Genomic DNA, 27,985 nt, shown 5'->3' with positions numbered 1-27,985 from the left:
CAACAGCCTTGGGTCCAGTGCAAAAATGAATTAAAGAAAAAAATAAAATATACTGTGCAAAATGGTGCAGTGTGAAACAGAGATGTGTATAAATGCATTACATCTGAGAAAGCTCAGTGTTTTAAGTGTTAAAGCAAGTATTTTGGAGAATGTTGGATCCTAAAACTGATTGAGCTAGCCTAATCTTGGACACATCTTTCTTTGACTCTCAATCAACACAGGAGAGAAACTGAGTAAACATAGGGAAATAAGTACAAAATCAGAAGTTGCATCCCCATCCTCAAAAATGTATGATTTAAAACTTTCCATAATTTATTAGAGCAAAGGTTTGCAATTCTTGTTCATTATCACTTCCTTTGGAAATACTGAATATATTTTTAAAATTAAATAGTAATACAATAGTAAAATCAGTATCATGTAAGACTGATTGATTAAATGCATACAATGTACTTAGCACTAGACTCAGCTCTACAGGTGCCCTTTATAGTAACCTGTTTCTCCTATGCCCCAAAAAAATACAAGCCAAAAAAAAAAAAAATCAGCCTTTTAACAAACCTCTGGGAACATTATTAAAGGGAACAGTGAATAATCACACGTAAAATATTAAATAGATTACTTTAAGTATTATAATTTCTTCAAGAAACTTTGTGAGGTTTTAGCTGCTCCTTTTGTTTATGTAATCTTGATTGCTGCCTCTGTCCAAAAAATAAATTTAACCTTGTTTCAGACAAAAACATGAAAGTTTAGCCTACCCCATGTTTGATCATAAATCATTCAATCATTATGTCAAAGCTCAAGACTATGCTCTAACATGAAGGGTTCACAGTATCTCTGAATAATTCATAGCAGGTTTAGTTACGTAACGTTTCAACCACATTTCAGAAATACTAGCTGCCACATGGAGTGAATCCCAAATGTCAGGATGATGGTGACCCAACTAATCTATTCCATTTTTGCAGTGTAACTTCTCATTAAGACCCAGTCAGGAAAGCAATTCAAGTGTCTCATTGAATTTCACATTGAAGGTCTGCAGGAGCAGACTCCTTTGCAGGACTGGGGCCAAAATCCTTATGAATTCTGGACTAGATTCTCTGGCCTATTCTGGTCCCTTTGCACATCTCAGGTGGTGCAAAGCAGGTAAAAGCTGCTCACATCTCTACAGCTAGGTACTCTCCTTATGCTGAGAGTCCCAAGCACACAGTCATATTAGCTGTTTCATAAGCCATACTTCCCACTCAGAGAGAACCCGGGGAAGGGCTTGTACTGTGGTGGGGAGAGGCAAGGGCAGATATCCCCAGGTGGTGCATAGTCTCTTGGGTGACTGTTACCAGCTGAAAGAGTTTTAAAACATCTCCTAAAATATTCTAAATTCAATAAGGGCTGTAGCTGGCAAAAAATGAAACTTGGAATCAGGGAGCCTGAGGAGGCTCCCTGATGGGCCTCCCTCTACTGCACTTAGTAAACGGAGCACAGCAAAGAATCTGGGTTTCTGAGTTCACTAAGACAATAATACTGTAGTATGTCTTACCCAGGTTATTTGACATGTTACCAAATTACTGATTATCTTTACTAATATCAACAGAACAGAGTAAATTATCTTGCTGTCTCTATAATCTTTTAACTTCTTGCTAACATTCACATCCTATTTTATTTCTGTCAATATGTACATTTTATTTCCATTTGTATATCATAATGTTGCTATTCAGCGAAGAGTTAAAGGGACATTGTAAGGTTGACAGCCTCAAAATTCTCAAGCAGAAAGTGCAAGAGATAAAAGCAGGATGAATATACACTTACAAATGCCGTTGCCTCACCCAGAGCAGGAACTCCACTTTAAGATTGTTGTAGCTCTCATTTTGGAATGTTTTTGGTAAGAGGAGTTGACTGTCAAATTTTTGGGCTTGTTAACTCTGGCCCCCTCTAAACCTTGTAGATAGAAATCCTAGGAACTTGCTAAACTGAGGTAATTCGCCTCCAGTGCAACTCTGCTGTCACACCCCAAAACCCCCTCCCTCAGGGAGTCCCCTGGGAAGGCAGATCAGCATTGTATGTTGCTAATGCTGTTGCTAGCATCGCAAAGCATTTTAGGGAGGGTCAAAGGTGTGTGAGTGGGGAATGAAAGATTCCTTTGCTGGAGTACAAGAGGCTGAGAGAGGAGGAGAAAAAACCAGAGGACAGGTTAACTCAACACTGCAGCTAGCAAGCTCAGTCCAAAGATAAGATGCTAACTCCAGCCAGCTCAAGGCCACAGCACACATCTGATTCTCAGCTGCCAGCCAAGAAAGAGGGGGGCCCAGAATCCACAGACAATCATGAGAAAGGAAGATTCAACTGAACAGACACAGACCTGTAGAGCCAGCCCATAACAAGTGAGACAAGCAAAGGCCAGCACAGAGGAAAACAAAGAGGACAACAAAGTCGAGCCGGTGTGTTTTGGAGAAAGTCGAGGAGACCACAGAAAGCTGGTTTGGACTGGCACAAAGAGCACCAGGAACAGAGGTCGTGGAATAGAATACCCCCAAAGGAGCCCAGGACTTAAAACCCTCCTGAAAGGTGGAGCAATTTGGAGAGCACAGCAGATCCTTGGACGGCCTGGGCCCAGGACAACACTCCCGTCCACCTCCCCCCCTGCCTTCTTCTGACGTTACACTCAGACTTGGCCAGTCTGGGTCGTGCATGTGCGAATATGAAAGTGGGTTAGGGCTTAGGGCATGAACTCTTTCTTTCTTCCCCTGAGTGACGTGGGAGTGTTCCCAACACTCTCTGCTGTTATTTTATTATTTTATTAATAAAGCTTTAAAATTTAGACACTTGGTGTGCCTCGTCATCTCCTCCCCAAAAAGATCCTGTAGCCCCAGACAGATTGGTAACGAAAATCTGTCCTTCTAGTGATAGCAATCATGAAAGCAAAACTAATGTAGACAGGACACAGCTGGTTTTAACACAGTGCTACATAAAATAAGTGCCCTCCGTTTCTATATTAAAGCTTCCACTAATGGTGCACTGGTGGAGCTGCTTCAGTGGAGAATTACAGGTCTGAATTTTCCTAATATCAACATCCCTAAAGTACATATCATCCATCTTATTTCCTATTCAAAAGGTTCAGTGATCATGCATGTGGGAAGAGAAGTGTCAGCCTGTATAATTTTTTAGACTTTACATCTGATCACATTTGAATTATCACTGCCACCTTTGAATATATAATAGAGCCTGGGTGCACAGTCAAGAGTATTGACACTAATTGTTATTCACTACCCACAAAATATCATCTTTGACAGACACCTTTTTCCTTTTTAAAATTAATCCAACTCTGATTTGCAGTAGCAATGGCGTAACCCCTTCAACACAGGTAAAGAAGCTAACACAACAACATTAATCATTCCTGCTCATAAATCCTGCACTCAGAAAGACACACTTGATACTTACTTTTGTTAGCCTACACTATCAGACATGATAGTATAATGGTGACTCCCAAAATGTTGCCAATTTCACTATAGCACTGGGTCCAACTGAAGGCAGAATTTGATGGTCAGCCTGCATAATTTTCCAAGTGGTTTCTACTCTCACTTGCTGACACTCATTCAGCAATGGGGTTAGAGGTGTACCCTGCTAAACAACTAGCTACAATATAGAAATGTATGGCCAGAGTAAGTAAAGGACTTCAAGCCCTGACAGGTATTTATATCTTAAGAAAAATGCTCAGTTAATCTGTAAACAAACTGCAGTGGTATTAACATATTAAAGCCTTGATCCCTTGTTGTCAGTGTGCTTAATTCAATCATTCACATGACTCTTCTTCTATATATGTACATCTACCACTATTCAAGGCAGGACTCCGAGTTTTGTGGATGAACAAACGAAATAATTTTGGTTCATGCATCAGGATTAGGTCCTGTGGTGGCCAAGCCTGTGTGAAACAGAATATTTTCTTTATGATAAAAAGCAGAGCAGGAAAAAGTCACAAACAAGCATTGAGCTAGAAATAAGTTATTTATTTTAAAATGTTACAGATTAATAAATAGTTTAGTTATCAGAAACCTTAATAAATAGCCTTTTATAATTTACACAAGGCAAATACAACATGCCTATATCTATTTTTAAAAATCAAAGATAGTAAGCTAAACTTGTAAGCCATTAACAAATCTATATACACATTATTCGGAAGCTAAAATAGTCCATTTTCATTTTACCTGTAGTAACTATATTGCAGTAGTATTTAAGTAACCAAACCTCTGACACTGTATATTTGTTCCCATCCATTTTTTCCACGTTCCATTAAAATTAATTTAAACACACACGGGGAGGAGGAGGAAAAGAATCCCCTCATTTAAAAAATAGTTCAGGATTATCCCTTCTGTGTAACATATTTTTCTCCGCAAAGTGCAAACCACCTGAACAGAAAAAATAAAAACTTAATTCTTTAAAAACATTTCCCCCCAAAGTATTCTGGACTTTCCATTTCCTAATTTTCACCCTTTGCAATCTTTCAGTTTCAACACTGCTGTATGAAATACTTTGGCACTAAGAGTTCTGGAGCTCCTAACATTATTAGTGCAAATGCTACGTGCACTAACATATTCTGCAGCACTTAAACCCCATATTCCCTGGCCCCAAAGAGTTAATTATAAAGGCTAATCTCCTTGAAGGCAAGAAGTTAAGTATAATTAGATATAAATTTGTTTCAATAATAAACTTCAGCAGTTCTGTAGATTACACTATCTAAGGACAGTATGGGAAGTATTACAATGTCCTATGTTTAAGTAAGAAGGTGAGAGTGGTACATTTCACCTTTCAGTGCATTGCAGTTTGAGGTCCCTGTATTTATTTTCTTTAAATCCTTCTTGTAATAAAAAAGCCTCTTATTTTAAAATAAAAAGTGAAAGTAAAGCTTACAGCTTCCATTATTTTAACAAACAAAATCCAGTGCTTTCACTGTCAGTGCTAGTTACTTCAGAAAAATACATATACAGTCAGTCTAAACCAAAATTATTATTAGGAAGCATCACTTGTCATAGTGTATATAACATTCTTATTCATGTTAGTTTCAGGTGACTAATGAATAGGCTTTATTTGCACATACAGTATCCTGGATAATTAGTACAAGAGCTATCTTCTTTAGACAGTTTGCTTTTTATACACAGATATTTAGGAAAAAACATTTTTTGGTTGCATCAAAAACGGTTCTATTCTTCTGTTGGATGTTTGGGGGATTTATGTGGGTAACACCTACTAATGATAGTGGGGCCTACACATGTCAATCCTCCATACTTTGAATGGCTAATAGATCTCAAAAATCTATCTTCAACAGATTAAGAGCACTGTATATGTAAATATGTCTGATAAATTTAACAGAAGCCACAGACACTAAGAAACTCCTTTCACTGTGGAAATAAATATATTTTAATGAATCCCATCAATATTATCAGTCCACTTTACAACACTTTTTAGGTATATCCTCTGTCATTTCTGCTTTGGAATCAGAATTTAAGTAATCTGGCTCTTGGCTATCGATACAAATAATTTATGAAGCAACGTGAAAAGGCTGGGCCCAGTAGCAGGAAGACCAAAGCTCAGGAGACAATTATTTTCTCCCTGAGACGATGGAACTCAGAAGTATTATTCAAAGGTGCTCCCTTGCCTTGGGGGAGGAAGAGAGAAGAGTTGACAGTTCCCTTCAACAGTGCAATTTTTTTTAAACCAGAGAAGCAACATGAAAAGACATAGAAGAGGTAAGAGGTCTGGGGGAAGGGGAAGGGGAGAAAGAATGCCATCAACAGTGACAATACACACGTCAATATAGTTTTAAAATTAGAATTGAGCCAGATCCAGTTAGAGACAGAAAATAAAAAGAACACCATTATTTGCTGAACAAAGAGTAGCAAAAATAATTTTTTTCATTATTTATCATTCATGATGTAAAAGGCTATAGGTATAAATGATGTGCAAGGCCACTTGAAAAGCTTTTCTCTATATGTGCTGGCTTTTGGTATCTCCACTTCAAGAAGTTCAGAACATGGATGAGGAGGAGCTGGGGAGAAGAGGAGAATTCCTGCAGAAGTTTATCAGCTCCAAGGAGGATAGGAAGACCAAAGAATACAGCTGTTATTTCAGTCTTCCCCTGCATAGAGACTGCTTATCACAACTTGGTTTAAGATGTGGAAAGAGGTTGCTTTGGGACAGGGTAATCTTGTTGGTTTGGGATTGTATAATTTTAAAATTTGCATAAGCACCTAGCATATGAGGATAGGCACCTTTTTAATAAATAAAAACTTAAATAAGCAAACATACTTGGCCAAATAAGGACTGTATGAGATATGAGAGTCATTTTCACTTTGAACTGAGAAAGAATTTGGATGAATTTGCAGAGATTAATGGCTAGCATACCAAACCAATGTGCAACCCTTAAACCCTAAATTTATGCTTTGAAAAAATGGCTTGACTACTTTTGAGAACAGCTATCATTTGAAGAAGTGAATTACAAGTCTACTTGTCTATTTTTATTTACTTAGGATCCAGTTTTCAAACAGACAAAAGGGAACTACTACCATTTACAAAGTCACCCTTTAGAGTAATCAAGATATTTTCTTCCAATCAATACTATGTAAAAAAAGAACTCAGCCAAACCTTATTTAAAATTCAACACCTGATTCCCTCATCTAGAAAAATCCTGCCTAGAAAGAGTGACATACCCCCGTATAAAAGTGTTTTTAAAATGCACAAAAATTTCCTTTTGTTTGCTAGTTCTTTTCTCCCTTCTCCTGGCCTAATATCATAAGATATGTTTCCATCATTTCTCAAGTCTAAATCATAACAGCTGAGATTTTTGGATGTAAAATGCTGTCTGTCCTTTCCTCCATGTATCAAATTATTTGATTTGATAACCCCAGTATTGTCAAACCTGTATGTTCACAAACTATGTCAGGCCTCCAAAAACCATGACACTGGCTTAAAAATAATACATTTAGGGTTCTTTTTATTTGCCTTCAGGTTTTTGAACCGTTAGCGTTCCCTGGGGTTGCATTTTCATGATTTTCTCGGTAACTATGAGAGCTAGCAACTGACTTTTCTTTTAAATCAAAAGCCAAGCGTCTCAAGTAGTCACATGACTCCAGTGAGCTGGGGTTTTAAAACAAAACACCAATTATTGAGTTAGCAACACCTCTAAATAACCAAGGTTTGCATTACCTACAGCTAGCCCACAAACTTAACTATGGGATACTGTTCTTGACCTCTTGTTATACACCAGGGGTCGGCAACCGGTGGCATGCAAGCTGATTTTTACTGGCACACTGCTGCTAGCCGGGGTCCCGGCCGCCGGCCCCACTCAGCCTGCTGCCTGCCTGGGTGAACGGAACCCCAGGTCAGCAGCGGGCTGAGCGCGGCCAGCGGTCGGGACCCTGGCTGGCAAGAGCCAGCGGCCAGAACCCCAGACTGGCAGCAGGTGAGCTGCTGCCAGTCTGGGGTTTTATCTGCCATCCTGCTCAGCCCGCTGATGGTCTAGGGTTCCAGCCACCGGCCCCTTGCCAGCCAGGGTCCTGGCCATCGGCCCCGCTCAGCCTGCTGCCAGCCTAGGATACCAGCCGCTGGCTTTGCTCACCTCACTGCTGGTCTAGGGTTCCAGCCGTCCAGCCCCCTGCCAGCTGGGGTCCTGGCCACCGGCCCTGCTCAGCCCACTGCCAGTCTGGGGTTCTGTCGCGGGCCCCTGTAAATGTAAAATTTATTACTGGCATGAGAAACCTTAAATTAATGAAGACTTGGCACACCACTTCTCAAAGGTTGCTGACCCCTGTTATAGACTGACATCTGTAACCTTCTCAAATGGTGTCTGGTGACCCCCCCTTTTGTCTCATGAGAGATTCTGGACTGCCAGGTGTTCAGTAGTTATATGCTACACAAATCTACTTTTATCTCCAAATTTAAAACAAAAGAATTTCTCTCTCACTTATTTTCAAGCCTTTGGTACACTCTTCCAATGACATTATGTATATAATGATCACTGATTACATTGTACTATGAAAATTATTTTCACTCCAAGGACAAGATCAATACATCCTTCTGTGAATATCAGTAATTTCTCCTATTTTTTGACACATTCATATACTGTAATCCAGTCATCCAAACCAATTGTACCATGGCTTGGGCCACTTGCACAAGCCTTTAAAATACTGCTGCGGAACTACAACGCAGCTGTGAAATACTGGATCTGAATGCATGTGTACTGGGTTACTCAACTCCACCTTTCTAAAGGCCATAATCTTACCCATCCTTCTGAGTTAATGAAGAAATCTCACACCTGTACTTCTCACAAAAATTTTGCTCATAACAGTGCCGGTTCACAGCCTGATTTCATAATCAGCAATCTAATGACACACAAATCCATTTACTCATTATCCTGTTCTGAAGAACAATTTTGTCAATTAGCTACTTTATTAAATAGTTTCCTATATTCTGTTGTATAACTGGATTCTACATATACTGGATTGCTGTAAGTAGACCTCTTATCAGTTACTTCTCATTATGATTATAGATGTTCGCAGAAGCCACCAAAGCATCTCAGTATTGACTTCAGGCTTGGAAACCTTTCCAAAAGTATTCTGACCTTTCTGTCTGCTTTACATGCTTATAATTTGAATACAGCCAAATATTACAGACAACAAAACTGGATTATTCTAACCTGTTACAAGGTCGCAGAAACAAACACATTCAAATTAAGTGGTATTTTTAGATTACAAAGGCACTGGATAACCCACCATGTATACAGGAAGACTGTGCATCACGTCCTTCACCCTCTTCCTGTCCATGAACCATTAAAAGCTCTTGGATGAATGCTATATGTCTTAATGCACTTAAAAGAGTTATGAATAAAATGTATACCTGTAATCTGGATGCTAGTTTCAGCTGGATCTGTGAGCTAGTTTCAGTTGGTAAGTAAGTAGTGCAAGCTTTTAAGGGTTAGATGCACTACTCTATACCAATGACTTAATTTAGAACTCCCCGCCTCCCCCAGTGCATTCACCTGTGTCAGTCCAAATTGCGGAGGCAGTTACTGTACAAAGGACAAACCTGTAGTCCACAATTCAAATCAACATTTTTTTCACAATTCACAGCCTGGATTGTGAACACATTGCTGTTTTAAGGAAATTAACAGAATTGTTCCATTTGCTTACAATTTTTTTTTAAAGGGCATACACCATTCATGAAAGGTGCTGGACTGAGTGCATTAGAAACTGATGATGTCTATCCACAGAATGAGTACATCACAGGCAGTCTAATGTAAAGATTTCCTATACTGGCCTGCCAGAATGTCATCAAACCTTTTCTGGATAGACCACCTTTTAGGGGCAAGGAGATACATCAGTCTCTATGCTGATTCATTCCTTAGCCTTTCTGCTGAGACAGTCAGCAATGAAATCAGTTAATGTCAACTTATTATGGTGATTTTGGGTATGTGGACAACTGTCCATTAAAACTGGATGGAGTCCACCAATTCATTTCACACAAGCTACCACTCTCTCAGAGGGTAACAACTGCCAATCTCAATCATACTGGAATCAGTTACCTAGAAATGGAAGGCTCTGTATCATTCCCTGAGCCATTCCAGTTCCCCTCAAATATGATTTTAATCTGTCTTCATATTAGGTTTATTCAAATCCCCAATATTGAAGCTGAACTCCTTGAAGACTTGTATAAGAACAATTCCAATGGATACAGTGGTGAATCCACAAGCCATCCCCAAGAAATCTACCACTCCCACGTTACTCCACTCCCTAAAAAGGATGGCTGAGGCCAGCAGGACTAAAGTGGTGAACACGACGTAGTAGATGGCACCAAACACAGATGAGTCAAAACATTCCAGTGCCTTATTGATATACTTGAACTGAATGATGATGCTACATCCTAACACTGCCAGAAGAACCAAACAGAGATACAAGGCTCTTTGACTTGATGGATTATTGTAAAAGATATCTTGAGCAGCCAGCCCAATGCCTTTTGTGCTGGGCACAGTGAAACTGCCCAACAGTGAGCAAATACTGATGTAAACCATGATATTAGTAGGTCCATGAGCTGGCGCTATCCAGAAGATAAGCAGGAGAAGCATGAGAAGTACTGTGCAGAGGTAGCCCACAAACACTGAAAAAACAAAGAAAAAAATGGTAATGGCTTGTTAATGGCCAGGTAGAAACATTTGCCCTAGGATAATTTATTAGAAATATTTAAAGGCTCAGTCGTGAACCCCTGAACATGGTAACATATAAGGATATGTACACAAAGCTGAGGATCTCCTATCAAATAAAGAAAAAAAGCCTTTGAAATTGGTTAGATCAATGTACAACTATGACAGTTGCTGCTCTTACCCTCTTTGTGCAAGTCAAATAATAATGTATGAATACCAACTGTTTCACACTGTCACTGGATTTAAAGTTTTTTTTAAAGTTGACATTATATTCCTATTAAAGTCCCCTATGAAGAATGGTTGTGATATAACCACATTCATCACTATGACCAAAGTACCTAAGCACATACTTAAGTCTCATTAAAGTCAATGGGATGAACAGGACACACTTCAATAGTTAATTTTGGTCTGGCTGGACTATTAAACACGCAACAATATTTCCTTTACTAACACTTTTATGTACACTTTAGGTTTGAGTTTCAGTGAAACTGAAAATATTAAATAGTTCCCAATTTAGCTGTTCTGAGAGAAAAATTGAAGTGGCTTAGGCATACATGAAGCACAGAGAGTATGCCAAACAACTATCAGGTCAGGAACGGTTTAAAAGCAAGTCAGTCCAGTGAATAGCAGGAAAGAAAGGGAACTTCACAACATGTTTTATTGGCACCTGCATACATGCCTTCAGCGTGCCAAAGCAAACATCTATTTGAAACATAAGTAATGTATATGTGCACCATTAAGATAGCTTTAAGACCTAATAGAATCTATTTGGCAGCAAGAAGTGCAAGGATTTTACCCACAAAGATTCAATTTTTGTCTAGAACCCCTTAAAATGAGCTCATGGAATTATAGTTTTGATTCTTTCCTTAAGAGGAAACGACATGAAACAGCTCTTCATCATTTTAGAAAATAGGTTACAAGTCCAACTTACAGCCAACTTGGTTTCATCACTTAAAAAAAGAAAATGTATTTGCAGTTCTTGACTTACCATGCAAATATGCAATGATTTTCATTGTAAGGAAAAACTGAAATGGAGAATTATTTCAAAGCACTAAAAAAAACAAAAAAACCCCACCACTTTTGGGAAGTTACCATCTCGACAACTTTATTTCTTCTTTAGATCAGATCCTAGCCCTTGCTATGGCTACTCTGCGCCTCCTTGGTGTCACAAAGCAACTGCAACATCAGTTTAACCAGCTAATAGAGGATTCCACCTGCATGGGAGAATCCTTAGGTGGTGCAGAAGCTACTGTAGCTCCTATACCACTGTTCCCCATGTTCTCAACCCCTTGGCATAGGGGGGCATAACCAGCATGTTTCTATACCCCATTGAGCCCCAGTTTATAGAATGGTGCTTTGTGGCCAGAGGTAGTTGAATACATTATAGCAGACGAACTTATGCCAATAACTGGCTGGCTCCTGGACAGCAGCAGAAACAGGAAACTACAAGCTCAGACAACCCAAGATCAGAGTCTTTGAATTTGTTGCTGGCCAGTTTCTAACTCTGGACAGTTTACTGCTTAATTTAGTTTTTTTAATTAATAGCCTCATGACAGATGCTGTCAAAAGGTACATTTTCAGAAGTGCCTGAGTCAAAGGAAGTTAGGCTCCTAACTCACCCAGGCCCTTTTTGAAAAAATCATATCTATAATTTCTCCTTTATACACACTCCGGGAATTCTGTTACACTGAAGAGGTAGTCTTCATGTATAGAAACCATGATGGTGTGTCTCCTTTATACCGTATTTACCTAGGAATGCAGAAGCCTTAATACCACTAATGTTGCTGCTTTGGGGAAGCAACTATTCCCTTCAAATAAGTGTTCCTAGACAATGCTATCATAATTTTGTAAGAGAACGAAGTACCTGGATTTGTAAGTTTCTCTTCAAGCTCAGCCTGAGTCGTTACACTCTCAGATTTTGGGGAATGAATTATGAGAACAACAGACCCAGCACAGCTCAGCAGACATCCCAACTTGCCGAGAATGTTGAGTTTTTCTTTCAGTAAGTAAGAAGCTAAAATGGACCTTTCACAAAGTGGAAGAAAATTAAAATTAATCTAAATTATTCAATCTCTTAATACACATCTCTCAGCTAGGGTATTACTTGCCAGCCTTTTGTTTACTTCCAAAAATAGTCTTCATGTAGCCCATTTACATGCTTCAGCCCTGACCCAAGACAGGGGAGGAAGGCAGAAAATAAATTCAGTCTTTATGTTCATTGAATCCTCAACCTCTTAGCTGAGAGCACAAGGGGGCCAGGCCAACTGTGAGGCAGACACCTATCCCACAGCAATCTGGTGGGAGACTACCAATCCATTTCACATGGGCCACAAGCAGTAAAGAGGTAGCAATGATTTTTGGTCACTAACACAACAGGCTGGATTCAAACAAGTAAATGGCCCAAACATACCAAAGACACTGTTTAACTCTGTGTTCAAGGCAAAGGAAGACATGACACCAACCCCAAACATTCTGCAGCCTAAAGTAGATGATCAATGCAGTTCAGATGCATAATTAAGGCTCAGTTTTAGTCACAGGTATTTTTAGTAAAAGTCACGAACAGGTCACGGGCAGTAAACAAAAATTCATGGCCTGTGACCTGTCTTATTATCTATCCCTTTCTTAATGATTCCCAACATTCTGTTCGCTTTTTGATGGCCGCTGCACACTGAGTTGATGTTTTCAGAGAACAATCCACAATGATTCCAAGATCTCTTTCTTGAGTGGTAACAGCTAATATAGTCTCCATCATTTTATATGTATAGTTGGGATTATGTTTTCCAGTGTGCATTACTTTGCATTTATCAACACAGAATTTCATCTGCCATTTTGTTGCCCAGTCACCCCGTTTTGAGAGATCCTTTTGTAGCTCTTCACAGTCTGCCTGGGACTTAACTATCTTGAATAGTTTTGTATCATCTGCAAATTTTGCCACCTCACTGTTTACCCCTTTTTCCAGATCATTTATGAATATGTTGAACAGGACTGGGCCCAGTATAGACCCCTGGGGGACACCACTATTTACCTCTCTTCATCCTGAAAACTGATCATTTAACACTACAAACATGTGGTGCAATTTTGGTAATCTGTTTAAGTTGTTGATAATAGCTGACATTTAAACACTATTAATCTTTCTGGGCAAAGAACGTGCCAACTACGTTTATTACACTTCATTAAAATGTTAGAGGGAAAGCTAATATCCACAAGCATGATGTTTTCCTGATGGAACACCAATGGGTCACAGATTTTATTTAGAATCTATATTTTACTAGCAAGTAATTCAGCATTCAAATAAATGAATAAAATTCTTACCCAAATGGAACGCCAAGAGCTCCTAGAGGAGTCACTAACACAGTTGGAACTGCAGTGTAGGCCAAGAAATTCCCAATTTGACCAAGTGCCACTGTTAAGAGAACCACAAAAGAGTATTTTAAATCCCTTAGTAAATAGGAATGATGAAAAGCTACTCAACGCTGGCTCATAACTACTGACCTGACTGGAAGATGAACATTATTGAACTGTTTAGTTCTGCCCATAACTTTTCAGTTATACAAAAACTAAATTTTCCAGCTGTCTGATTTTTTAAATATTATTTTTAAATAAAGGCTGTTTGCAAAAGAGAAGGCACCAAGAGAGCATCGTCAGTAATTCTGCTCATTAATGTTCTCTTCAATAATTTTTCATAATTAAGTAGGGAAGAGTCAAGAGACTGAGAATTTGAAACCCTGTCATGGGATGCACTCAAATTTCCTGATGTAGGGAGCTCTGAATTTAGGCATCCCATGTTCTATATCAGGGGTCGGCAACCTTTGGCACTCGGCCCATCAGGGTAATCCACTGGCAGGCCATGAGATATTTTGTTTATGTTGACAGTCCACAGGCACTGTCGCCTGCAGCTCCCAGTGGGTGTGGTTCGCTGTTCCCAGCCAATGGGAGCTGTGGGAAGTGGCGGCCAGCACGTCCTTGCAATAAGACAGCTTTGATATTAGTTAATAATAATAGACAAAAAAAAGACTGAATGTGCAGTACAATATACTAGACAAAACTGGAATTTCAAGCTGTGGCCATTATTAGCACTTAAAATCAAATCATTTTAAGAAACCAAAGCTTTCTGCACTCTACTGTCAAATATCATCATCATTATACTACTTCTTTATACTTAACTAGTGCTTTACATCTGCAAAGCACTATACAAACATTAATTCATTCACCAAATAAGTTCACAGCTCAGTAAAGCCGAGGAACCTCATCAGGAACACGGAGGAAAGAAAAATTTACAAGATCTGGAGTATGGTAGCATTATGCTGACTCAATTCACTGGTGTTTCCTGTGCATGTAATACTGAATCTAGTGAGGTAGCCAGCAGTCAGTCAGCCACATCTGTGAAGCCGAAGAGTTGGTCATGATCTTTTGCATGTGGTCTTTAGCTAGGACTGGATTATAGTCCCTCTAAGCTCTGATCTTTATTGAGCTCTCTCTCTTGTTTGGGTGCATGTTTTTTCAGCAAGCACATAACGGCAGCTCTGGCGTGGAGATATTCAGAGTTGAAGGAAAAGACCTTGAACTGAAGAGAGAGTATGCTGGATACACCATATCCTCCTTGGGACTCCCCACTGCTCAGTTGCTCAAATTAAAATTTGCTTTTTCATGGCTCAGATCCCTTGACTTCATGGCTGAGGTGGGTTGTCAGAGGCCTAGTAGCAGGGCCGTTCTTACCCATACGCAAAGCACGCAGCTGCTTAGGGCATCAGGAAATTTGGGGCACACATTTCCTGGTGCCCTGCGCAGCTGCGTGCTGCTCCACCCCTGGTCCGGCTCTTCCCCAGGCCCCCGCCCCTGCTCCACCCCAGCCCTGCCTCTCCCCACCCCACCCCCACTTCCCTGAAGATTGCAGCCAGGCCCAACCCTGCACTCATGGCGTGGTAAGTGGAGCAACCCGGTCCCAGCCTGCTCCACTCCCCTGGCTCCCAGGCTTGGGGGTGGGGGGGGAACCGCCCCCCAGCACTCGCTGGCGGTGTGGCTGGGAGCCTGGGGAGCAGAACAGGCTGGGGCCGGGTCACTCCACTTCCCGCAGGAAGTGGCCAGCCAGCCCCCCACTGCCCCCCGAGTCCTGGGGCCAGCCCCCCCATCCCGCGGATATCTGGGGCAGGGCCCCACACAGTCCTCCCCGCTTCCGCCCATGGAGGCCTGGGGGGCTGCGTAGGGCACCAAAATAGCTAGGGACGGCCCTGCCTAGTAGCGGTACAAAGAAAAATACATAAGTATCTCTGAAGTTCTACTCAAGTTATTATTCTTCACTATTTGTATCGTAGTGGCTCCTAGGAGCCCTAGTCACTGAACAAATACAGAACAAAGAGATGGTCTCTGTCCCAAAGAGTTTATAATCTAAGTTGAATTAACTCCTCAAACAACTCAAGTCAATAATAATCTTGGCTATGTTTCAGTATGCCTGAGCCATGCCTTTGCTTCCTCTGAGCAGAAAATGATCTGTTAGTTTTCTACATAGGATTCAAGGAGCAGCACTTTGTGACTGAGGGCTGGTCTTCACTATGGTGCTGCCAGGGATCGATTTAGCGGATCTAGTGAAGACCCGCTAAATCGATGGCAGAGCGCTCTCCGCTTGACCCTGGTACTCCACCTCTCCAAGAAGAGTAAGGTAAGTCGACTGGAGAGCATCTCCCGTCGACGCAGCACAGTGAAGACACTGCAATAAGTCGACCTAAGCTACGTCAACCCAACTACGTTATTCACACAGTTGGAGTAGCGTAACTTAGGTTGATATACCCCCATAGTGAAGACAAGCCCTATGTCCCACTACAGCCAATCTGTAGGGAGGCTCATTTCTGCTTGTAGTTTGCTTCTTACGTTGGAAACGGCAACATAATGTTTAAAATGACAGGTTTCAGAGTAGCAGCCATGTTAGTCTGTATTCGCAAAAAGAAAAGGAGTATTTGTGGCACCTTAGAGACTAACATTTATTTGAGCATAAGCTTTCGTGAGCTGTAGCTCACGAAAGCTTATGCTCAAATATGTTTAAAATGGTTGACCATCTTCTTGCAGACCACATACAGAGGTCTCATCAAGGCTATTTTTAAAAAAGTTTCTTTTGCCGGGCAAAGCACTCTGAAACGTTCACACTGCAAGCACTGGGAACATGTGCAACATTTTCAGTCTTATCTTGAAAAACCACATGTGTTTTCTTGGAAAACTCTCAGTAGCAGGGTGCCATTTATTGAGAACACTCAGAAATGCATCTTTTTATAGCTGTTACCACTTGCCTGCTGTTAAAAGCCTTGCACTGCAGAACTATCCATTCTTCTATTTATATGGATCCATCTCAGTAGTATTTGAGCTCTTCTTCTTTGAAGTCTGCAGTAATCCTGTGGATTCCACCACCAAAAAACCCAGAGGTGGTGTTTTTTCTAGGTCTAGATGTTTGCATTGAAATAATGGCAACTACAGCATTTGCTCAAGAAACTTCCTGAAAAAGCACAAGATCAAATCCGCACAGACACACCCCTGGAACCCCGACCTGGGATATTCTATCTACTACCCAAGATCCATAAACCTGGAAATCCTGGGCGCCCCATCATCTCAGGCATTGGCACCCTGACAGCAGGATTGTCTGGCTATGTAGACTCCCTCCTCAGGCCCTACGCTACCAGCACTCCCAGCTACCTTCGAGACACCACTGACTTCCTGAGGAAACTTCAATCCATCGGTGATCTTCCTGATAACACCATCCTGGCTACTATGGATGTAGAAGCCCTCTACACCAACATTCCACACAAAGATGGACTACAAGCCGTCAAGAACACTATCCCCGATAATGTCACGGCTAACCTGGTGGCTGAACTTTGTGACTTTGTCCTTACTCATAACTATTTCACATTTGGGGACAATGTATACCTTCAGATCAGCGGCACTGCTATGGGTACCCGCATGGCCCCACAGTATGCCAACATTTTTATGGCTGATTTAGAACAACACTTCCTCAGCTCTCGTCCCCTAAAGCCCCTACTCTACTTGCGCTATATTGATGACATCTTCATCATCTGGACCCATGGAAAAGAAGCCCTTGAGGAATTCCACCATGATTTCAACAATTTCCATCCCACCACCAACCTCAGCCTGGTCCAGTCCACACAAGAGATCCACTTCCTGGACACTACAGTGCTAATAAACAATGGCCACATAAACACCACCCTATACCGGAAACCTACTGACCGCTATTCCTACCTGCATGCCTCCAGCTTTCACCCTGACCACACCACATGATCCATCGTCTACAGCCAAGCTCTGCGATACAACCGCATTTGCTCCAACCCCTCAGACAGAGACAAACACCTACAAGATCTCTGTCAAGCTTTCTTACAACTACAATACCCACCTGCAGAAGTAAAGAAACAGATTGATAGAGCCAGAAGAGTTCCCAGAAGTTACCTACTACAGGACAGGCCTAACAAAGAAAATAACAGAACGCCACTAGCGGTCACCTTCAGCCCCCAACTAAAACCCCTCCAACGCATTATTAAGGATCTACAACCTATCCTAAAGGATGACCCAACACTCTCACACGTCTTGGGAGACAGGCCAGTCCTTGCCTACAGACAGCCCCGCAACCTGAAGCAAATACTCACCAACAACCACATACCACACAACAGAACCACTAACCCAGGAACTTATCCTTGCAACAAAGCCCGTTGCCAATTGTGCCCACATATCTATTCAGGGGACACCATCACAGGGCCTAATAACATCAGCCACACTATCAGAGGCTCGTTCACCTGCACATCCACCAATGTGATATATGCCATCATGTGCCAGCAATGCCCCTCTGCCATGTACAGTGGTCAAACTGGACAGTCTCTACGTAAAAGAATAAATGGACACAAATCAGATGTCAAGAATTATAACATTCATAAACCAGTCGGAGAACACTTCAATCTCTCTGGTCACGCAATCACAGACATGAAGGTCGCTATCTTAAAACAAAAAAACTTCAAATCCAGACTCCAGCGAGAAACTGCTGAATTGGAATTCATTTGCAAATTGGATACTATTAATTTAGGCTTAAATAGAGACTGGGAGTGGCTAAGTCATTATGCAAGGTAGCCTGTTTCCTCTTGTTTTTTCCTACCCCCCCCCCCCCCAGATGTTCTGGTTTAACTTGGATTTAAACTTGGAGAGTGGTCAGTTTAGATGAGCTATTACCAGCAGGAGAGTGAGTTTGTGTGTGTATGGGGGTGGGGGGGATGTGAGAAAACCTGGATTTATGCAGGAAATAGCCCGACTTGATTATGTAAAGAGTTGTCACTTTGGATGGGCTAGCACCAGCAGGAGAGTGAATTTGTGTGGGGGGGTGGAGGATGAGAAAACCTGGATTTGTGCTGGAAATGGCCCACCTGTTGATCACTTTAGATAAGCTATTACCAGCAGGACAGTGGGGTGGGAGGAGGTATTGTTTCATATTCTCTGTGTATATATAAAGTCTGCTGCAGTTTCCACGGTATGCATCTGATGAAGTGAGCTGTAGCTCACGAAAGCTCATGCTCAAATAAATTGGTTAGTCTCTAAGGTGCCACAAGTACTCCTTTTATTTAACACTGTCACTTGCAAGTGAATTCACTCTTTTGTATCAGGGAACCAAGTTATTTAAATAAACCTTGTGGGAGGCAAACTGATAAGAGTCTCTGATGGTTTTGTTAGTCATCCAAAATCCCAAACCAGCCAATTTCTAATGTATAGGATATTAACTGCTGTAGTTTCCCCAAGGCATTGTGGATATTTACTAGATTCCAAAGAATCCACCCTTCTTTGGGTTCCACAGTTCTCTACCTGGCTCTTGCTGTTTGTGACTGTATTGAAATTCTGAATCCACAGCATTCTAATTCAGTGGTTCTCAACCAGGGGTACACGTACCCCTGGGGGTACTCAGAGGTATTCCAGGGGGTACATAAACTCATCTACATATTTGCCTAGTTTTACAACAGGCTACATAAAAAGCACTAACAAAATCTGTACAAACTAAAATTTCATACAATGACTTGTTTATACTGCTCTATATACTATTCACTGAAATGTAAGTACAATATTTATATTCCAATTGATTTATTTTATAATTATCTGGTAAAAATGAGAACATAAGCAATTTTTCAGTAATAGTAGCTGTGACACTTTTGTATTTTTAGGTCTGAGTTTGTAAGCAAGTCATTTTTAAGTGAGGTAAAACTTGGGGGTACAGAAGACAGATCAGATTCCTGAAAGGGGTACAGTAGTCTGGAAAGGTTGAGAGCCACTGTTCTAGTTAACCCTTTCCATGGTGCTTTTATAAGCTGCTAGATGCTTAGTTTTGACATGCTAGCTGATGGATGTAGCCAACAGATCATTCTCTTGAGCAATTTTGGCTTCATAAAACTCAGTCAGTTGGCTTAATCAGGGTTACGCTGACACATTGAGAAAACCCTCTCTCTTTTTCTCACTCCTTCTGTCCAGATATTCAAAACGGAGGCCTCAAAAGAAATGAGCAGACAGGCTCATTTTAAACACTACAGAACAGAATTGCTACTGCGCCCAGCTTCCAGTGGTCAGAGCAGAGTAGCAGGGCTGTCAGGGGTCTGATTACAGATTCCCAAATTCCATCCCAACCCAGATTAAAGCAGCATGGGTGGTAATCTGGAGACAGAGGAACCACTCTGCTGGCTTTACACTTGCTGCAGAAGACTTCCCCACACAGAGAGAATCTTCATCAAGGGACCTGGTGGTTTCCACTTCCTTTGCACCACTGGAATTGTGCAAGGGTGAAAATCTGCCTCTGTGGCTAAACAAGGAACACGACTGAAAGTCTAATGACTATTTGCGAGTTATATACATTGAAGGAACCCTTATCACAGCAATTCTAATAGTCCCCAACAGATTATAGATTAGGGTACAAAGGTAGGATGCCATCTTTCCCACTAACTGAACTGAGAACAGAACATGCTAGCTACTCTGTACCTTTTCTTGGATCTTTTTGATATCACCAATCCATTCAGAGTAATCAGCGAGACTACTTGTGAGAGTGAGGGTCACAGAGGTCTGTATTCATCTCATACTCAGCAATGCCCAAGGATTCACCAGCCTACTTTTTGCAGTAGAGTGACAAAAAGGTACTGTAGCTAGAAATGACAAAATACTAAAATGTAAAAGTTGGCTAAGGGTTTTCTGATCTAAAATTTAACCTCGAATAAATAAGCCCTTATGGTATGAAATTACAATTCCTTATTTAACTGCCTTTTAAAAAAATTGAGCTTACTATCACAATTCCTGGATGTATCACAGGTACAGTTATTGTGTGAGTGCTAATAATTTCCATATCGAAGGCTTCTTACATTTTGGTAGAAAGATAACTCTGTGAAGGCTAATAAGCTGTGCTAAAATCAACACTACAATATATCATAGGCTATTTAAAATCCAATCATCTATGCTATTCCATTCTTTACATTATCTTACAACATAAGATACTTACTTGCAATAGTACCAGACCACCATACTATATCTGTTAAATATGAAGTACCTGGAAAAGGCAACATGGGAAAAGAGTGGATGAGTTCTACTGGAAAAAATATAAAAGAGCAACATTAAAGCTAAGCTAAGAAATCATTTTCACACACATTCGCACACAGTTGTAAGGACATTAGAAAAAAAGCTATGATGGTAGCTCCAATCTAGCCTAACTAATCCTGGTACACTTTCTCAATGCATCTGATCATTAGAAATTCAATTTCAAATGCTTACAAAATATCCTCATCCTATATAAAAGGAAGCCTTGAAATATCCACAAGTGTTTCTGAAGATTCTATTCACCATATATGTTAAACTCATTACCAGGAGATAGTGTGATCTTTCAGAAAATCTGGCCTAAGAGATAAAAAATAATTTCTACAGCCACTTGGACTGGGACAAATTTAAGACACTTACAGAGAAATCAGAGATGTTTGGGTGTGGACTTTTGGCAAGCCCTTAGTCTCCTGTGGCTACGTGATCTAGGCCTTCTCTGGGATGTGAACATGTTACGTTTCAAAGACATGGGTGACAACTCCAGACTGTTCTTTAGCTGCCTACCAATTTTGAGACTGTATATTTTCATTATATTATCAGAAATTGTTATGGATTTTCATCAGACAATTGTTATGAATTTTTCGTCTCCTATTTTACCTCAGACTTTTAATGTGGAATTTACTAGGGAGTTGTGATATTCTTAAAACTTGACTAAAAGAAAGGCATGATTTTTCAGGACACATTTTACAAATCATGAGTTTTATTTTCCTATTGGAGAATCCTAAAGAAAATCTATATAAAAAAGTTATAAAAGTCCAAGGTCCATTATGAGTTACAATAAGTCCTGGACCAGAGCAAAAAATAGAAAACAATGTTTAAATAAATGAATGCCTGTCGAAAATACTACTAAATAATGTAAGGTCTAATATCATGCAGACCATCAAGGCTAGACACCAGGAAAACTCTCAAGGAGAGTAACGTTTGTGTTTATCTGCAGTAGTCTGCAAGGTGTCAGACATTAACATCACATTATTCTGGTTATTATTTCCTGCTCGTATGCCGACACTTCAGTTCTGCTCTTACTTTAGCAGATGCTCTCTTATGAATTGCTAGAAATTGAACCAATGTTGTACTCATCAGCTGAAAGTTCAGAATCCCAAATAGCATAAAGCAATAACCTTTAACTCTAGGAACTCCTTGAATAATGGTTGCTAAAACCACATCCGAATTGAAATGGGAGAAAAAATTATGACAGTAAGCAATATGATCAGCTTTTGAGTGGGTGTCTAATTTATCAGATTACATTTCTGTTATTGCAAATAAAATAAAAATGTCTCAATAGTTGTACAAATTACACGAAATATCATCACTAGTAAACTAACTTCACAAAATATTTGTCCCCCTACTGCTGTTTCCTCTCCAAGCACAATCTGATACTATCTCACTGATTCAATTCACTAGTGTAGCAAAAGCTTGAAGAGGCAAGTTAAGTACCAGGCTGTCAATTATGGACCTAATGCAAAGCCTACTGAAATCAGTGGAAAGACACCAGTGAGCTTTGGATCATGCCCTGTGTTAGTTCTGACTTCCACATTCAAGCTATACTGGCCCAATATATTAAAATGGAGAAAACACTGGCCTAGTAGTATCTTTTAGGATTCCACATCTCATATTTTCACAACTTAATTTTGCTGGGCTTTTGTAGCTCCCTCTTGTATACAGCAATTAGGAAATGCTGTCCTCGGTAGCTTGGCACTCAGATTTTGCCAAGAAAAAACATAATGGAGATACAAGTAACTTTTCTATATATTTTGTGACATTAACGTTATTTTACATATTAGACATTCAACTACCAACACTGAAAAAAGTTAAATTATGTGAATTTGACAGTTCAAGACTTTAGCATAATTCTTGAAATGGTTAGATCCCATGGTTAGGTCCCAGCTACACAGCAAAACAGAAATCTGATTTACTTATGCTGGGGACAATAGTGTTGTAACTAAGTTACTCCCGAAATGTTTTTGTTGTATAAATATCACTTGTGTATGAAAACAAACAAAACAAAACACAAAGAACCCAACAAAAATTACAACTTTCTTTAGGGGGAAAAGAATGTGTGTTTACAAAGCATACTCCTGGGGGAATTCTGCACCACTGCGCATGTGCAGAATTCATGTCCCCCACAGATTTCTTTGCTTCCTCACAGAAAAATGACTTTCTGACAGAGAAGCATAGAGAAGCTGCAGAGCAGTCAGACACCACTTCCTAGCAGCGCAAGTACAATGTTTCAGGCACCCAGAGCAGCCAGCGAAGAGGTAAATCACCGCAGGGCTGGGGATACCCCAGCCAGTGGCTCCTACCCTGAGCTGGGATCAGCTGCTAGTCCCAGCTGGGCTAGAGGCAGGAGAGGGTGCGACTTCTTCCTCCCCAGCAAGGAGTGGCTGGGGATGTGTCAGACCCACCCCAGAAACCTACCCCAGCTGCAGGAAGCTCAGCATCCTCCCCTGCTTCCTGCCCCCATTGCTCCTCAGCTACAGGGAAGGGGTCACTGTACAGGGAGCTGCTCCCCCAACCCCCGTGCATCTGGACCTCCCATACCCAGACACCCCTGCCAAGTCTCACCCCATTTGCCCATATTCCCCCTAGCCTTCCATACGTGAACCCCACCCCCCTGAATCTCAATCCCTGCATCTGGAGCCCCCTGCATCCAGATCCCCAACTCTGCACCTAGATCACCCCCACTGAGCTCCCTGCATTCAAACCCCCACCCTGAAAAGCCCCACCCCCCTGCACCCCCCACCACTGACCCCAATTAGCTGCACCCAGACCCCCACCCCACCAAGTCCCACTTCCCCAGCACCCAGATGCCCCTTCTGAGACCCCACACCCAGGCCCCTTCGCTGAGCTCCAATCACCTTCACCTGGAAGCCCCTGCAGTCACATTGCCCCTGCCCCTGGAAACCACCCCACCCCCCCGCAAGCCTCTGTGCATCCAGATCCCCCCACACCTAGACCCTCCACTGAGCTACCTGCACGCAGACTGTCCCACACAGAATCCTCTCACCCCCCACTGAGCCACTCCACACTTGGATCCTGCCTGGTTGAGCCTTCCTGCCCCACACCTGTTGTGCCTGGTGCAGAGGGGCAGGACCCCAGGGTGTTTCTGGGGCATACCCAGGCCTTGTGCTGTGTCAGGGTTGGGTGCAGCCTCACCACTGAGTCCATGTCCCGGGGTTGAGGAGGCTGCAGTGTGATCTCCCACCTTCGTACAGCCAATAGCCTGTGCTCCCCACTGCCACGCTGGAGCCTCTGCATTTATTTTTTGACAAATAAAACTTGCAGAATTTTAAAATATTGTGTGCAGATTTTTTGGCACAGAATGCCCTCAGGAGTAAAAACAGCAGTATGTACAGGGCCTTAAAATGTCACACAATGCTGCAGTTGTGGAAAATGCAAAATAAACTTGTTGGATCATGCTGTCAGCTGGTAGTAATGCAGTTGAAAGTTGTTTGTTATGCATGAAAGAGTCCATCACGAACACATTAGACACAGCATGATCTTGAAATGTGAGCTGGTCCTAGACCAGTAATATAAAAAAATTCTGGAGGTCATATCTAACATGTGGAATCTCTATTCAAATTACCAGAACAAGAGCTCCCTACATATATATACAAATACAAAAAGAATGACTGCTGCAAGAAACATGTAACTGATTACAGTGCAACACAGAGTCTATGAGTTTCCTCTTGAAATCATTCCAAAGCAAGGATTTAGGGGGGAAAAAAAGACAAATTTTGCTATTTGTCACAGATAAATTCAAAGCACGAAAACTCTGTTAGCAAAATAGTATCATGCTTTAGAAAACTGACTTCAGAACACACAAAAAATGACAAATTGTGAATTTGTAACAATCATGTTGATTTGTCAGAAACATTTAAGTGGGCAGCACAGTGAGCTATTGCTCTACATTTTTACCTTAGGAATCCAACTCCACATTAAGGCTTACAGTTATATAATAAAGAAAAACGTTTGGTGGTTTTATAAGACTTGGTGGGCATTTCTCCATAAAACAAGATTGCAATTATGCTGAATTATGTGGTTATGTGTCCTTATGAGAGAACCAGAACAAAGAGGGGGTACAAATAAAGCTAGCTGGAAGTTGAAACTAGACAAATTAAGACTGGAAATAAGGCATAAATTTTAATGGTGAGAGTAATTAACCATTAGAACAATGTATCAAGGGTCCCGGTGGGTTCTCCCTTAGTGACAATTTTTAATTCTAGATGGGATGTTTTCTAAAAGATCTGCTGTAGGGATTATTTTAGGGACATTTTATGGCCTGTGTTATACAGAAGGTCAGACTAGATGATCACATGGTCCCTTCTGGTCTTGGAATCTATGAAAGAACAGAATGGAGATGCATTGGTACAACTTTATGGGAAGAGTTTTTACATCTTTCTCTAGCTAGTAACAGAACTCTCTTATCAAACGTACATGAAATATTGCAAAATAAGTATTTGTGTTTAAATCACATGATCAGTGGTGCTGCAGTATTTCACAAAGCAGAAGTACATTGATGACTATGCCCAACTCCTCTTGACTGTTTCAGTTTGACTTCACATCTGGATTTCGTTATTTATTTCTTGCTATTCACTCCAACCATTGACCTCTGATATAAAAATATTTTAACTTTATGGGTGGACATTGAAACCAACTCATCATGTGACTATCCACAATCAGAGCAGTTTCACGGGCTGTATTTTACAATTGCTCAGGCAGCAGGACTGAATAAATTTCGTAACAGGACTGGAAGCAGATTCAAATAAAGAATGTCAGTTCCCTAACTGCATGGATTTTTTCCATGTAGAGTACCTTCTCCATCCACCCTAATTGCTCCTAAAGGAAGAGCATGAAAGCCCTTGCTGGTGCTTTATGCTTTGAATAGCTGATATAGGATGGCTACAAGTTGGGTGACAAACCTCAGTAATTTAATGTCCAGGTGACAGTTAAAGTCCTGACAGAGAGCGATGGGTTCCCAAATTACTTTCAGTAAAAGGCTGGGGGTTTATATTTCTTCCCCTATCGAGAGTCAAAAGGTGGGTGAGGTACTGTAATATGTTTTATTGAAAGAGACAAGCTTTCGAGCCACACAGAACTCTTCTTCAGGTCTGGGAAATGTATTCCCAGAGCAGCACAGCTAAATATGGTGGAATGGACTGTTTAGCATAAATAATCAGCACATATTCTAAGGGACCATTCAAGATAGAGTCCACGAGGACCAACAGGTCAGTTATAGAGCAATTGCTTTGTGAAAAGTTTCAGAGTAACAGCCGTGTTAGTCTGTATTCGCAAAAAGAAAAGGAGTACTTGTGGCACCTTAGAGACTTTATTTGCTCAAATAAATTGGTTAGTCTTTAAGGTGACACAAGTACTCCTTTTTGTGAAAAGTGTTCATCCTAAGGTCATAGGGTGTTTTTGTTTATCATTTTCCTGTGTAAATTCATTTGAGAGCATAGGGATTGTCTGGTTTCACCAACATAGTTATTACGGCATTTAGTGCCTAGGATGAACTATACCATGTTGTGATATACCATGGTTCTTGAAAGGTGTGTTGTGGGGGAATGTTGATCATTGCAGCAGTGGAGTTATGTCTGCACAAAGCAATCACTCTATGTCAGACCTATCAGTCTTCATCACCAAAGGAAACCTACACAACACATTCAAAAGATGAGCCTGGGAGCTTAAATTCAAAACTCTTCTAAGACACTAAAAATCACAGACTGAATAGACACACTGGATTTATGGCTTGTTACAAAAGTCTGTAACCCACTAAGCCCCTCTTTTTTTCTTATGACTGCAGAGGTGTTAAAGGTCCACTCTCCTTTAAAACATGTGTTAACTACCTATGCTAAACAATCTGTTCCACTTGCATTTAGCCATAGGAGTACCTTTCCAGACCTCAAGAAGAGTTTATAGGGCTCAAAAACTTGTTTCTCTCACTAACAGAAATTGGTTCAGTAAAAGATATTACCTCGCCCATCTTGTCCTTCTAATATCCAAAAAGCAACAGGACTACAGCTACACTGCATGTAACAACAGAACTTGAGTCCACAGATTTGTTTTTGACAGACTAGAAAAGAACCCAAACTTCTCTATCTGGATAGAAGGCTGTTTTCTTCCTCTCCCATACCATTCCCATGATTTTACGATCATTCTGTAGGTATAGTATAGCCAAACTACTCAGCAGATCCACTGGGCCCTTTCCTTTCTCTCTTTAGCCAGTGGCCAGCAATAACTCAGATCATAGGACCGGCGCTCCAGGTAATTTCCTTTTTTTAAAGTTTCTTACTGATTCCTTGGAGCAATCAGATTAAGATGAGTGCAGAGACAAGGAAAATGGGCAGGGAAGGTTGAAAGGAAAGAACATGAAGGTCAAGGACTATGGTGAAGAGTTTAAGTAACAGGGAGGCCAGATCTGTTCTGCAGTAGCCACACCGGCTGAAACCGTCTTGCTCTCCGCTCTAAAGCAGTGCGGCAGCATGAGACAGAGCGTCCCGTCCCCCAAATGCACCGAGCACCTCAGCCCACCCCACAAGCTATTTGAAGGGGCTGAGAGCCTCCCCCCACAGGTTATCTGGAGGAAGGGAGCAGAAAAGGCCGGGGGGGGGGGCAAAGGCTGACTCTGGCGGCGGGAGACGCTCTAGAAGGGGGAAATGCATGAGGTTGCAAGGGCTACCCCGTGGGCCGGAGGGGCTACCCCGTTTGCAGGGGGGTGGGAATGCAAAACGTTAAGGCGGGGGCTGGCTTTTTCCCGGGGGGGGGGGGGGGAGATCAGGGGGGTGCCGGGCGGCGCCGCAGCCCCCGTACCTCGTCCTCTCGCCCTCACGATCCCTTTCTTCTGCAGCACGAAGGTGGAACCGTTCACCAGGCTGGAGACCACGGCCACGCTCAAGCCCAGGGAGACGGCGGCGGGGCCGGGGCTCTGCGCGGCCCCTTCCGCCCCCGCGGCTGCACCCACCGGCATCCTCCTGCCCGGCAGCACCGCAGCGCTCGCGTCCCTCCCGCCGGCCCGCAACCGGCCGCACCAGCCGCCGCTCTGCGGGACCCGCCCCGAGCCGCACAGGCCCCACCCCCAGCCGCACAGGCCCCACCCCCGGCCACCGCGGCCGCGGGGCGGAGCTCAGGGGCCTCTGGCAGCCGAGACGCCGCAGTGGCTGCCGCGCCTTACGCCACCTCCCTTCCCCCGCGGCCCGAGGCGGCCAGGGAGGGGAG

At 41.9% G+C, this 27,985-nt stretch overlaps 1 protein-coding gene and 1 long non-coding RNA gene across 4 annotated transcripts in view; one reads left to right on the top strand and one right to left on the bottom strand.

Annotated features, from left to right (window-relative positions):
* Nucleotides 1–14,829, top strand: part of LOC125640527 (uncharacterized) — a 16,570-nt gene extending 1,741 nt beyond the window's left edge. The window contains exon 2 of the long non-coding RNA XR_007357801.2: nucleotides 14,679–14,829. This is a non-coding gene — a long non-coding RNA (uncharacterized LOC125640527). The remainder of the gene's footprint in view (nucleotides 1–14,678) is intronic.
* Nucleotides 3,731–27,985, bottom strand: NIPA1 (NIPA magnesium transporter 1). Of its 3 annotated transcripts, XM_048859075.2 has the most exons (6): nucleotides 27,581–27,985; nucleotides 20,682–20,729; nucleotides 13,487–13,577; nucleotides 12,039–12,199; nucleotides 7,598–7,702; nucleotides 3,731–3,907 (listed from the first exon to the last, which is right to left on the bottom strand). In XM_048859075.2, exons 1-5 carry the CDS (start codon nucleotides 27,735–27,737, stop codon nucleotides 7,599–7,601), a joined length of 561 nt encoding a protein of 186 aa, XP_048715032.1. In that variant the 5' UTR covers nucleotides 27,738–27,985; the 3' UTR covers nucleotides 3,731–3,907; nucleotide 7,598. The 3 variants fall into 3 exon arrangements, with proteins under 3 accessions (XP_048715032.1, XP_048715021.1, XP_048715010.1); XM_048859064.2 differs by lacking the exon at nucleotides 3,731–3,907 and having other exon boundaries at nucleotides 3,978–7,702; nucleotides 27,581–27,984; XM_048859053.2 differs by lacking the exons at nucleotides 3,731–3,907; nucleotides 7,598–7,702 and adding an exon at nucleotides 8,396–10,131 and having other exon boundaries at nucleotides 27,581–27,981.

Source organism: Caretta caretta, chromosome 1, assembly GCF_965140235.1.
Source record: "Caretta caretta isolate rCarCar2 chromosome 1, rCarCar1.hap1, whole genome shotgun sequence".
In the NCBI taxonomy this organism is placed as follows: Eukaryota; Metazoa; Chordata; order Testudines; family Cheloniidae; genus Caretta; species Caretta caretta.
The sequence above is the reverse complement of the archived record's forward strand: the minus strand, read 5'-3'. Positions and strand labels throughout refer to the sequence as shown.